Here is an 11,929-nt window from a genome sequence, read left to right on the forward strand (position 1 = left end):
AACTTGAGTAGTAGACTGAGTAATCCTTGAGTAAAGGGCTTGCGGGACCTTTAATAAAACGAGAAGGTTGGGACCCTTGAGTAGTTGGCTGAGGAATTCTTGAGTAGATGAAAATTTGGAGTGTTGAATAGCTAAGAAGATTGGGACCCCTCTGGGTAGAGTAAGAAAGCTAGAAAGTTTGAGACCCTTAAGTAGTTGACTTAGGTAGCCTTGAGTAGTTATCTTTTGGTGCCCTTGAAAAGCTATGAAGATTGGGACCCTTGAGCAGTTGGCTGAGGTACCCTTGATCAAATGAGAAGATTAGGACCCTTGAAAATCTGGCTGAGTGATACTTGAGTAGATGAATCTTCGGAGTCTTTATTGGCTAAGGAGATTCGAACCCTTGATTAATTGACTGAGAGTCCTGTGGGTAAATGGAGCTGTTGGGACCCTTGAAAAGCTTGGAAGATAATGGGATTTTTGAGGGGGGATGATTCGTTCGGTTCACTTCAAATGATTGGTCGCCTTTATTTAGACTGTTTCAAGTATCTTAAGTCAAGAATCTTAATTTATCTTTGCTCTCTTGCTCATTATCTTATAAATAGAATATCTAAATTTTACCAATTTTGGCGTTAATTTACCGCTTTTTACCGTCTTGTGATTGATAATTCATATAGTCGAGACTAAAAACTGTGACTTTTTAGCAATTTTTATGCACATTCAAACGCTACTTGAAATTTTAATACTTTTAATTTAAGAACGTTTATCTACTACGCAAAATACCAACCTTTTGTACCTCCATCAACCCCTGATTTGATTAAAACTTTTGCCCGGTACAGTTATTTGAAATTCAGGGGCTCGAAGTACCCGATAAGGTTTCCATGGGTGAATTGGATCGGCCACAAGACAGCTAAGAAGGGATTCCACATTGAAAAGCCAAACTTCGGAAACTGCTCAAGAAAACACGCAACTAGCCTAATCAAACTCGAATACTCATTTTGTAAGGCAATAAATCATCCCGGTTCTTGTGTCAAACAGCTATAGACGAATAGTAGTGGCAAAAATATGTCCAATATTACATATATATACCTGAAAATTTGGGCTTATACATCACCTTTTATCGAAAAAGTGGGATTTTTTCCTTTTGTGCGTCGGGGGGATTAGAGTTGCTTCAACAATACAACTATCTCGGAGGAACTCAAACCTTCTATCATTGTGAAATAAATCCATTCAAAACTAAGAGTTCAATTTTGATCATACTACTGTCCACAAGTAGAATGGCAACTGACGCGGCTAAGGGCACACTATGTACCTATGCGGCCTTAAATAGAGTCTACCCGATAGATGAGAACAGTTTGCAGATGCAGTCCTATACCAAGGAGGCTAAGGGGTCTGAACACTTCCAGTGGGTGAAGAACAGAAGGGGGCTCAAGTTCACATTCTTTCCACCTTCTATTGTAGTTAGGAGTAAGCTATTTAAGCTGTGACGAGGTACGGATCTTAAATTATCTCCTTAATTGGTTTCTATTTTTATGAACAAGTATCCAGATTTTACCAGTTTTGGCGTTAGTTTACCGCTTTTCATGATATTCTTGTGATTGATTATTTACGCCATGATAATACTAGATTTACGCATCCGTTGTTTTCTGAATAAATCAATCACCCTTGTCGGTAGAGGTCAAAAAAGATCGAATGGAGTTTTTAATTCATACCCTTTCAATCGTTAACGAAAAGTAATTGTTTCGAAGAAAAACCGTTTGAAGTTTAAAAATACTGAAGGTTGGCTTTCGCGTTTTTCGACAATATATTATATGCAAAAATTAGCTAGAGCTCGTCAAAAAGAACTCGACCTATTTTCATTTCATTTTTCTTGAGGTTTGCAGAAAAAAAAGCTTTGGTGATTCTCAAAATTAAATACTGTCGCATTCGCTCAGCCCCACCTCAAAAAAATCCGAAGCAAGGTTTTTTAAGCATTTATTTCTTCGTCTCAAACTCGACATGGTATTTTTTATTACATAAACTTGGGTCAGGGTAAGGTTTTGTGATTAAATATGGGGTTGGGATCTAGATTCGTTTGTGTTATGATAAGTCTGTCAATGTTGCTGCGCATATTTCGATTGGTTGATCGCCGGGCGATTGTTGAGATTGCCAGTCGCGTTGGGTGGATTGCAACTCCCGTTGATTTCTTCGCCCCGATGTCGGCTGTTATTCGATACAGGGGGGTGGGCAGACGATCTGGTTCTCAAAATCGGGTTGTAGCAGGGAATGACCTTGGAGATGATCTGTTTGTATGCCCTTCTGAACCCACTGTGGGTGACTCCGTAGATGAAGAAATTGATAGCCGAGTTGAAATGGGCCCACAGGTCGAAGCAAAGTATCAGCTCTAACACAAAATTGAAAACAATAATTGATAACTCAAATTCAGTTATGTTAATTTCTTATTTAATAGGTTTGTGTAATCAAAGTACTCTGTTATCAGAAATATGGCTCCTTCATCGGCCTAAAGAGTTTATCAGGTGTTCTTTTGATTTAAAAAAAAAAACAATGATTTTAACAAGCAATATGATTTTTTCCGATGTTTGAAGGTGAATGGCAATTTACGGAGCAAGTTTTATATTCAAAAGTTTTTTGCTAAATATTTAAACTTCACATGCAGAGATGAAAACGTTGTCAAGCTTTTTATCGTCCGGAGACTTCTGAAAGCAATTTTATATTCAATAATTGAAAAAAAAATTGAAAATGACGCAGATTTCAATCGCTGTGCCTCAAGCGTAGTGGGTTGACTTAGAAGAGGATAAAATGCCCCCCCCCCCCCAAACCCCCCCCCCCCCCACATTGCTAGACATTGAGACATACCGAGAGGCATGAAGTTGTAGACATCTAGTTTGAGTCCCTGAGTGAGGACTATGAATGCATAGGGGAGCCAGGTGAGAAGAAAGGCTACGTAGATGGTGGCCAGCGAGACCAGCATCTGCTTCTGGTCCTTCTGCCGACGACTGCTCAGCTGGCCCAGAACTCCGGCTGCTACAAAACATGGACACTGCGGTCGAGAGGTTTTGGCTTTATGTTTAAAAAATGATGATAGGACATGTTTTCATCATAATCGATAACTTTTGCTATCAACGACCATTTAGAAAAAAAAGAAGGCGAACTCGACGATTAATGATTTTATCACAAAGTGGAGGCATATCAAAGTGATTATCATAAGAGGCGGACCCCCCAATCAAGAATGTAGCAACCTCACCACCTCAGAGCTCCCCTATGTTACAATCAATTTAAGCAAATTGTCACCGAGTAATCTTGAAGGCGCTTTAGCACCAACCTACACTAATTTTGAGAGCTATGCGTCGCTCAGAAAATGAATTTTTTCACATCGTTCATCACGTGGCGAAAAAAGCACTTTTAGTTCAATTTTGGCCGCGAACTTTTCTTAAATAAGGTCATGATTTACTTTATTATCGCTACTGGGTCTTTTGTATTTAGTTTTTGTACTGCTATTGCATAAATTGTGTTGTGCTGACGTCGTAGTTCAAAAATAGCGATTTAAGTTTGAATTTTGCATTAATTTAATTTTAAACTGGTTGAGAATTCGGAAATTTTCAATTAAAAAATGTTTTACTTTTTTAAAGTTTCCAATTGTCCGGCACCGAAAATTCGATTGATCATTCAAAATGAAAATTCGAAATGGATAACGATTGATCATATCATATTGGATTTCAAAATTCTGCTTCTCTGAATTTGAAATGAATTCATAAAAATAGTATCAAAGGGAGGACCCTTTGGGTCGGCAGTGGGTCGAACCCCTGAGGGGGGAAGAGGGCATCTGCCCCGCCCCCTAAATCCGCTCCTGATTCAAAATGATATATACGGCTACTATTTTTTGAAGAAACCGAAAATCATTCTCGATCGTATATAATCAATAATTTTCAACTCATTTTCCAATTTTTTTTTCGAAAAAAGGTAATCCATTTTAATCGATTTAATAATTAATAATTTTTGTGAGCTATTTTCTTTTATTCATAATCATTTTTAAACTAAGTTAGTTACTTTTTTGTCGAACTAAATTTCACTTTTTATGAAATTCAATCGCGTTTTTTTTTCATCATTTTCTCTTATTTCGCTGTTCTTTGTCTTCTTCAGCTCTATTCGCCATGCTCACAATGCACCCCTTGCCCATGTTTGCCCCTGCCCTATAGATACAGTTATTTATTTCCCTTGCGCGCACTTTCCCCCCTCATCCTCTCAATATTAAATCTGGATGGACGTAGGGAGTGGGGTGTAATACGGTAAACGTAGGGTTTAAAATGTTGGGTTTCTGATGTTGCAGTCTAGTGTGGAGTTTCTGGCTGCGGGTTTTAATGGTTGGAGGTAACGTCGGGTGAGGGGCGTCGGTGGGGCGTAGATGACGTGGGGTAGACGAGGGGAGGGGGGATAGACGATATACGCGTGCATTCGGGCTCGAGTTGCAGAAAGCTGCAAACATTAGAGTAAACCTTTCGCATCTACAAAAAAAATCATTTTTTTGGTTAAATCTTGATTAGCCCCTCAATCATACATTAACTAGCTTTTTAAAAAGCCTGATCAATAAGAAATAAATAAGCATAAATTTAAGTCGAACTTTTTCTAATCAATCAAATCAATTTTCAGAGCTCTTCCTAGACAGTATAAAGACCCTTTTCTGACAGAACTTTCTGCTCCCTAGGTGCCCGTTTCTTAAAAACAAGCAGGCATAATTGCCGTTCGTGGGAGGTTTTTGGGAGGGTTAACAAAAAGGTTGCTTCTGTCAGCGCGACTTCCCCCTCAAATTTAATATGTATTGGCTCCAACGGTAGGGCTGGTCGAGGAAACACTGGACTAGTAAAAAAGGACCAAAAGTGAGGTTTTGGGTGGCGAGGGTTGAAATTCCTGAGAGTGAGACGCCCCCTTCCATCTCAAATTTTCCCCTGGATAAATCAAAATTAAAGTGCTGAGAGATGAGCCTACTGCTCAATATCTGAACAGCATTTAGTTCACATATCATGGTCAAAGAAAAATCGATACTCATAATATTTAACAGAAAAAAGATTAATATGTTTCTGTGTGGGAGAATCATTATTGTTGTTCCGACTTTCATTACGAAAGTAACGGAATATTTGTGCTCGGGGTGGGTTTTTTTCTTCGGACAAATTTCGAATTTTTAACTAGCCATTTCTGACGGATTTTTTTTATATCATTCAAAAAGTATTGTTGTCCTGAGCTTAAATTTGAAAAGATATCTCACCTGTGATCATTTTTCGTAAAGTTACGGGGGTTTAAAGATTGCCATTTTGGCCAATTTGGGACAATGAACGCGCGATATATTTCGCGCTATTAACGCGTAAGCGGAGATTTAACCCGTCTTAGAAATCGTTCCAAAATGGTTGAAAGAAGCTTATTTGCCATAATTGATTTGTTACAAGGAGCGAGATCTATCCTTTGATACTTTATATGGCGTGTGATGGGGATGATTTTCTTGAAAATTTTCAAATTTTAGAAAAAAAAAACTTAATTTTACTTTATTACATTTAATTTTTTTTAGGTTATTACTGCTCCATAAACCTTAAAAAGCAGTTGGAACATACAGGGCTTCGCCTTGATACGAGCAGTCTTGTTACGACTTTCGTAACGAAAATAACGGAATATTTGTGCTCGGGTGAGTTTTTTTCTTCAGACAAATTTCGACTTTTTAACTAGCCATTTTTGACGGAATTTTTTTCCATCATTCAAAAGGTATTGTTGTCCTGAGCTGAAATTTGAAAATTTATTTTACCTGTGATCCTTTTTGGTAAAGTTATGGGGGTTTAAAGAGAGCCATTATGGCCAATTTGGGACAATTAACGCGCGATATATTTCGCGCTATTAACGCGTAAGCGGAGATTTAATCCGTCTTAGAAATCGTTCTAAATTGATTGAAGGAAGGTTATTTGCCATAGTTGATATGTTACTACGGGCAAAATTTACCCATGTACTCTAAATGGCGTTGGGGGACGATTTTCATAAAATAAATTTCTAATTAAAAAGTTTCATTCATTTTTTATTGCTTTTAACTTTTTCATGTTATTACTGCTCCATAGACTTTAAAAGGCAGTCAGAACATTAAGGGATTCGCCTTGATACGAGCAGTCTTGTTCTTATATTTACTTGCGGCGCAGAAATTTTTGGCATTAAGAGAACTTTGTAGTTCTGGATTTTGGACCTTATGTTATTGGAAGAGCTCGAAAAATAAATCTGGTCGGCCCAAAGAGGTCATCAAAATTTTCGCTTATTGACTATAATCACAACATTTGTATATGATTGTTTGATATGAAATACTTTTGGTCCGTTGTAATGTCTCGGGTGACGTTTAGTTCAATCTGCAGCACATCGAAGGGTCATTTAGTTCAGATCCATGTTCCAATCAACCCGCCGTAACAACCCTATTGTTCACACTGCACATATAAACTTCATTTTTTAGTAAATTAAACTGTATTATTGTACACGCATTGGTCCAATTTGCTTTTTTGTTCCGACTTCCGTAACAAAAATAACGGAATATTTGTGCTCGGGTTGTTTTTTTCTTCAGACAAATTTCGACTTTTTAAGTAGTCGTTTTTCACGGAATTTTTTCATTCAAAAATTATTTTTAACCTGAGCTCAAATATAAAAAAAATTACTTGTTATTATTTTTGTTAAGTTATGAGTGTTTAAAGAAGGCCATTTTGGCCAATTTGGGACAATTGACGCGCGATATAATTCGCGCTTTCAACGCATAAGCGGATATTTAACCTGTCTTAGAAATTGTTCCAAATTGGTTGACAGAAGCTTATTTGCCTAAATGGATATATTACGAGGGGCAAAACTGTACTTTATCTTTCGTGTGGGGGGATGATTTTCACAAAAACTTCAAATTAAAAATTTATTTATTTATTTATTACAATTTTTTTTTATGGTTTTACTGCTCAATAGACCTTAAAATGCAGTCCGAAAATTCAGGGCTTCGCCCTGATACGAGCAGTCTTATTGGATTTACAGGTCCATTTTCATTCCAAGTGTCTCTGAAAAATGAGTGCTTAATAAGAAAACGAACACCAACATTTTGAAGCAGTGCGATAAATCTGAATGTAGCAGAAAGTGATGACAACCATCGGGACTCCAAGTGCCAAAATGGTATAGAATGAGACATTGAACCACCTCTCGCCCCCCTGTGTGTAACTGCAGAACAAGTAGAGACCCACATATTTGTGACCCCCCAGGCCGGCTAGACTGGGCACATCTAGAAGGAGAGTGCAGGACCAGATGAGAATGATGCAAGCCAGGGTGCCTTTGAAGCTGAAGATTTTGTTGTAGATCGTGTGTTTGCAGATGAAGAAAAATCTGAATTTATTTTCACACATTTGCTTTAGTTTATAAAAGGGCCATTAGGTGTGCTCGGCTACTGATATTCAAATGAGATAAAATTTTCAAAAAAACTGATTATCATAAAATTTTTTGCGCATCCGCTGGGAAACTTAAAGATACCCGCATCCAGTTTCAAGCGTTAATAATCGATTATATTATGATTTTGGTACCAATCTTACTAAAATTGAGAAAAAATTTTTTTAATCAATTATTAATTGATTGTATTCTCTCTTTTCGAAATCCAATTATAATCAATTATAATACATTTTAATCGACTTTTTCATGATTTACTCGGAAGTCTTTTTTTTTCACAAACCGCGGGAACCTTTCAACTAATACAAAAGGATCTCTATGAAACTTTTGTTTCGTGGTATAACTTTATGTTCAGATGAACCAAAGTGTGACAAGACATCTCGCTTGTAGAGATTTTGTTATTGAGAGAAAAATAACCCATGAGCCCATGAGACGTAATTAAAGTGTACTTTTCGTGTTACAAAATTCTGATAAAATAAGAGAGTATAATCGATAAAAATCGATTTTAATTGTTATTAAGTGTTTTTTGAATGAACTGTAATCAATTATAATAAATTCTAATAGATTTTAATCTCATGGAAAACCAGTTGTATTATTGCCAAAAATCATCATAATAATCCGTTATAATTGCTTGCGTCTAAACTTGAATGCGGGTCGGGCTTTTGTGAACAAAAATTTGTTGATTTTTTTTCGGTTTCAATTTCGTCATTAAAATTTTTCTTCAAGCACAAACAATGATAGAATTTAGGTTCGTAGCTCTGAATTTTTCGACCAAAATCTTAAAAAACTTCAAAACAATTTTTTTTTTCGAATCAGTGTCCACTTTTTTAGTCTGATGAATGAATCTGAACGAAAACCTAAGACTCAAGTATATTCGATGGTAATAGTAAAATAAGCGGATGCTTCTTAACAATCTCACCTCCTCCTCTGTGGTATCTGCTTGAGAATCTCCACTACTATGAATAAATACAGTAAATTAGCGCTAGAGCTTTGTATTGAGAATTATAATTTTGCTGCTTTCTGGTTGGTCAAAAATTCGACTTATTTAATCTACTGAACAATCTCCCCCCTTTCTGAAAAAAGGGGGGCGATTGTTAAGCAGATCCAAATAAGCATATTGGACGACAGTTTTTCTTCAAAAACTAACTAAAAAAAAAACAAAAAGAGTTTTTATATTCCCAAGATGGCGCTGAAAAAAATTCGAAAACTAATTTTACTAGATTTTTAAGGTCTTGAATAAGTTTTTCATTGCTTATCCTTCAATACAAAAGACTACACGATTGCCCTACTTGCTTGTAATTCGACTAAAAATCAAAGTTTTCAAACCAATTTTCTCAAAACTGGGACGGTTTTTTGAAAGTTTTTTAATTTTCGAATGACCGACTGAAAGGGCTTTGAAATGCTACACTCATCCATTAGTACTACTTGATTTTCTGTGGAAAACAAAAAAACTAAAACACCAGAATACAAAGTTTCTCCCCAAAAAATGCCCTAGTCAGTTTAATTTAGAAAGAACACGTTATTTTCAAATCTACTTGCACCTATTTCTACTTTAACTTCAATTAATCTCAGCATTTTACGAAGTCTTGTTGTACATGAGGAGTTTTCTATTCAAAATAATATAACACCGCTTTGTGTTTTGGATTCGACTAAGAAAGTTAAAGGCTCCTAATCTCATACAATTTGCCCCCCTACCCTTCCTTGCCAAGGAACAAGTTTTCGAAAAAAAACTGATTCCCTTAGCCGCTTCGATGAAGTTAATAGTTTTTTACTCAGCTTTTCATTCAAATTTTAAAATAATACACCCCTAAATGGGTAACTAAAACTAAGGTTGAAAGAAATTAGATCCAGAAATCTCTAAAATGAAAACGAACTGTATCAGAAACACACAAAAACCAGCAACGAATAGATCGCTCCAACAGAGCAAATGCAACCCAGGTCACACAATACCAGTCTTAATTATATAAATTTAAAGAAAAGCAGCCACAACACTTGCAAAATAGCATACCTGTTCACAGATATAAAAGTCATAGTCCATAGACTGCCATAGCAGGACACGATACACACAACCCCACTCACTTGACACAGCACTCCATTGTCATTCATCATTCTAATGCTCCAGGGAACAGATTACAAACAATTTCGGTTGGTGGGGGTTGTATACTCATTGCAGAAAGATCGATTGCCAAGTAACTTCCAAGCAAAAACTGGTCAGAACTTTTGGTCACGAGAACAGGTCATAATTTTCAAACAAAAATTGGTTAGAGCAAACACTTGATATTAGCCTGAACTCCCAATTTGATTTTAGTTCATTTGAATTTCAACAGAATAAAAAAAACTAGAAATAAGGATGGACAGTTGCTGTGCAAGTAGCACAAAATGTTCCGACCTGATTCATAGAAAAAAAAACGTTACTGATTTAGGCATAATCGAATAACAGTTGTCTTGACAAAAAATGAGTGTAACTAAAAAAGTGGACAAAATTTTCCAAAAAATGAATGTAATCCAAAATTTTTTTTCCATAATGTGTTTAATTTTTTTGCCCAATCATTTTAAAAAGTTTTCGAGAAAACTTTTATTGCCAAGGAAACTCTAAATGAAGCTCCAAAACCTAGTTTTTCGTTTGAGTAGAGCCAGGTTTTCTCGGCCTAAAGGACCTATTTCATATAACAAATGTTACTTGATTGCGTTCTTTAACGTTATTTGATTACCTGAATCAAAAAGAGTGCCCGTTTTGGAACCTGATCTAAACTACATTTTATGATTGGATAAATTAGATATTTTACCACTGTAAAGTATTTAATATTAACCAATCATGATCCATCTAACTAACAACCCACTTATTTGTAAGTGCTGAAATTACTTGTAATTTCAGCACCAGAGAGATTTGAATTTAACTTAGAAATTAGTTGACTCTCCAAGAAGACTTCAGCTGCCGCAATAAACCAGTATACCCTAGATCTATTGAGCCTAGCAGAGACTAGTTAAACAACCTGAGACTAGATAGTATAAGAGTAAGATTAGGATCGGTATTAGACTAAGAAGTTGCACGAATCTATCCGGCCGAAAATAAGATAGCGTGACGAGCAGACGGTGTACCCTATCCGAAATTACTCTATGAGTTATACACTTCGGTCCTAACTCATCTGGTGCGACCATAAGTCTCGAACAAGACCTTAATAGCTTAGAATTAACCAAAAAATAGATTAGATTTTAGACAAAACATTTTTAAAATGTTTCACGACGATAATTTAATCGAAATGTCTCTACGACTCAATAGATCAAAGCCAATATTCCGAACGATAAGAGAACTACCCGGAATTGCAAGAAGACCTCGAACCAGAGACGACATACGACAAAGCAGAAACTTACCATATAGTTGTATGATAGTTCGGCAAAAGCCAACACAAACTTTTGTATTTAGAATACTACTAGCAATGAATTTAGATTTTCATTTGCAAACATAAAATATTGAAGTCAATCTTCAAAATCATTTCAGGCGCTAAACAAAATTATTAATATACAATAACGATTGATAAAAAGATCTCAGATCGTTTTCCTAAATTCTGCAGTAATATACAAAACATGTTTGAAAAATATTTATTGAAAAATCAAAATAAAAATTAGTAGCATGACAATAAATGGTTAAGTAATCATAAATCATCCTGTTGTTCCAGCTTCATCACCTAAACATTACAGCATTCATAAGCTCACTAATATCATAAAAACACTAAATCTTTTCTCTACACAAATTTAAATTATTTTAAACTTAAATTCACTTAAATTTAAAACCAGATCATCAAGGCTCATCCTTGGATCTTAAATTATTTTCTATTTAATTACATTTAAAACTTGATCATCAAGGCCTATCCTTGGATCAAAAAGAACAATTTTGTTCTCCCCCACCCACTTAGCTAGTGTCTAACGACCTCAAACGTCGATTCACTATCCAACCCTTTCTAAAAACCCAGGACTAACAGAAATTTTTGAATAAAACTAATCATTCAAATTAGGATAAACAGTGAAGAACTTCGGTTATTCATCCTTCACTTGATCCCCCCTCTTACCAGACCCAGGATAAATCTTAGACTTAGTAAGTTTAAAATAGTATCTAACGAACTAGTCGCGTTCTAATTATACCTGAACCTTGTGGATCGATTTAATATTCTCCAACCCTGAACACAATCACTACCCTTAAGTAAGATTAAGTAAGTTAACACCTTAGCTTATACTAGCCACGAGAAAGTAAAAAATCATTCTTCGGAATCGAGATACTTTTCTCCCCAACCCTGAACAAATAGACCCAGGTTAGGCTAACCAAAAAATCGTAAGGACTAACAGTCTAAGAAAATAGAAATCATTTAACAACCTTTTGCATCCGTCATCCTAAACCTTATGTCATTTAAAAACCTAGGAAATAAACAAACAATCGTTTTACACAATTGTGAAATAGATAACAAAAAATACGATCTTGTAATCACACCTCATACACAAACAGTTGGAAATATCAGAACAAAACGAC

At 35.8% G+C, this 11,929-nt stretch overlaps 1 protein-coding gene across 1 annotated transcript; it reads right to left on the reverse strand.

The window, feature by feature from the left end:
• Positions 1-2,072: 2,072 nt before the first annotated feature.
• Positions 2,073-9,516, reverse strand: LOC134856218 (melatonin receptor type 1A-A-like). The gene is made up of 4 exons (XM_063872560.1): positions 9,416-9,516; positions 7,070-7,350; positions 2,836-3,003; positions 2,073-2,362 (listed from the first exon to the last, which is right to left on the reverse strand). Exons 1-4 carry the CDS (start codon positions 9,514-9,516, stop codon positions 2,073-2,075), a joined length of 840 nt encoding a protein of 279 aa, XP_063728630.1.
• Between the last annotated feature and the right edge of the window lie 2,413 nt (positions 9,517-11,929).

This window comes from Symsagittifera roscoffensis, unplaced genomic scaffold (genome assembly GCF_963678635.1).
Source record: "Symsagittifera roscoffensis unplaced genomic scaffold, txSymRosc1.1 SCAFFOLD_271, whole genome shotgun sequence".
In the NCBI taxonomy this organism is placed as follows: Eukaryota; Metazoa; Xenacoelomorpha; order Acoela; family Convolutidae; genus Symsagittifera; species Symsagittifera roscoffensis.

Coding starts and splice junctions, on each gene's coding strand:
- LOC134856218 (XM_063872560.1), bottom strand. CDS start 9,516: ATGATGAATGACAATGGAGTGCTGTGTCAAGTGAGTGGGGTTGTGTGT. Junction 7,351..9,415: donor ACTTTTATATCTGTGAACAG/GTATGCTATTTT, acceptor AAATAAATTCAG/ATTTTTCTTCATCTGCAAAC. Junction 3,004..7,069: donor TTATCGCACTGCTTCAAAAT/GTTGGTGTTCGT, acceptor CATGTTTTGTAG/CAGCCGGAGTTCTGGGCCAG.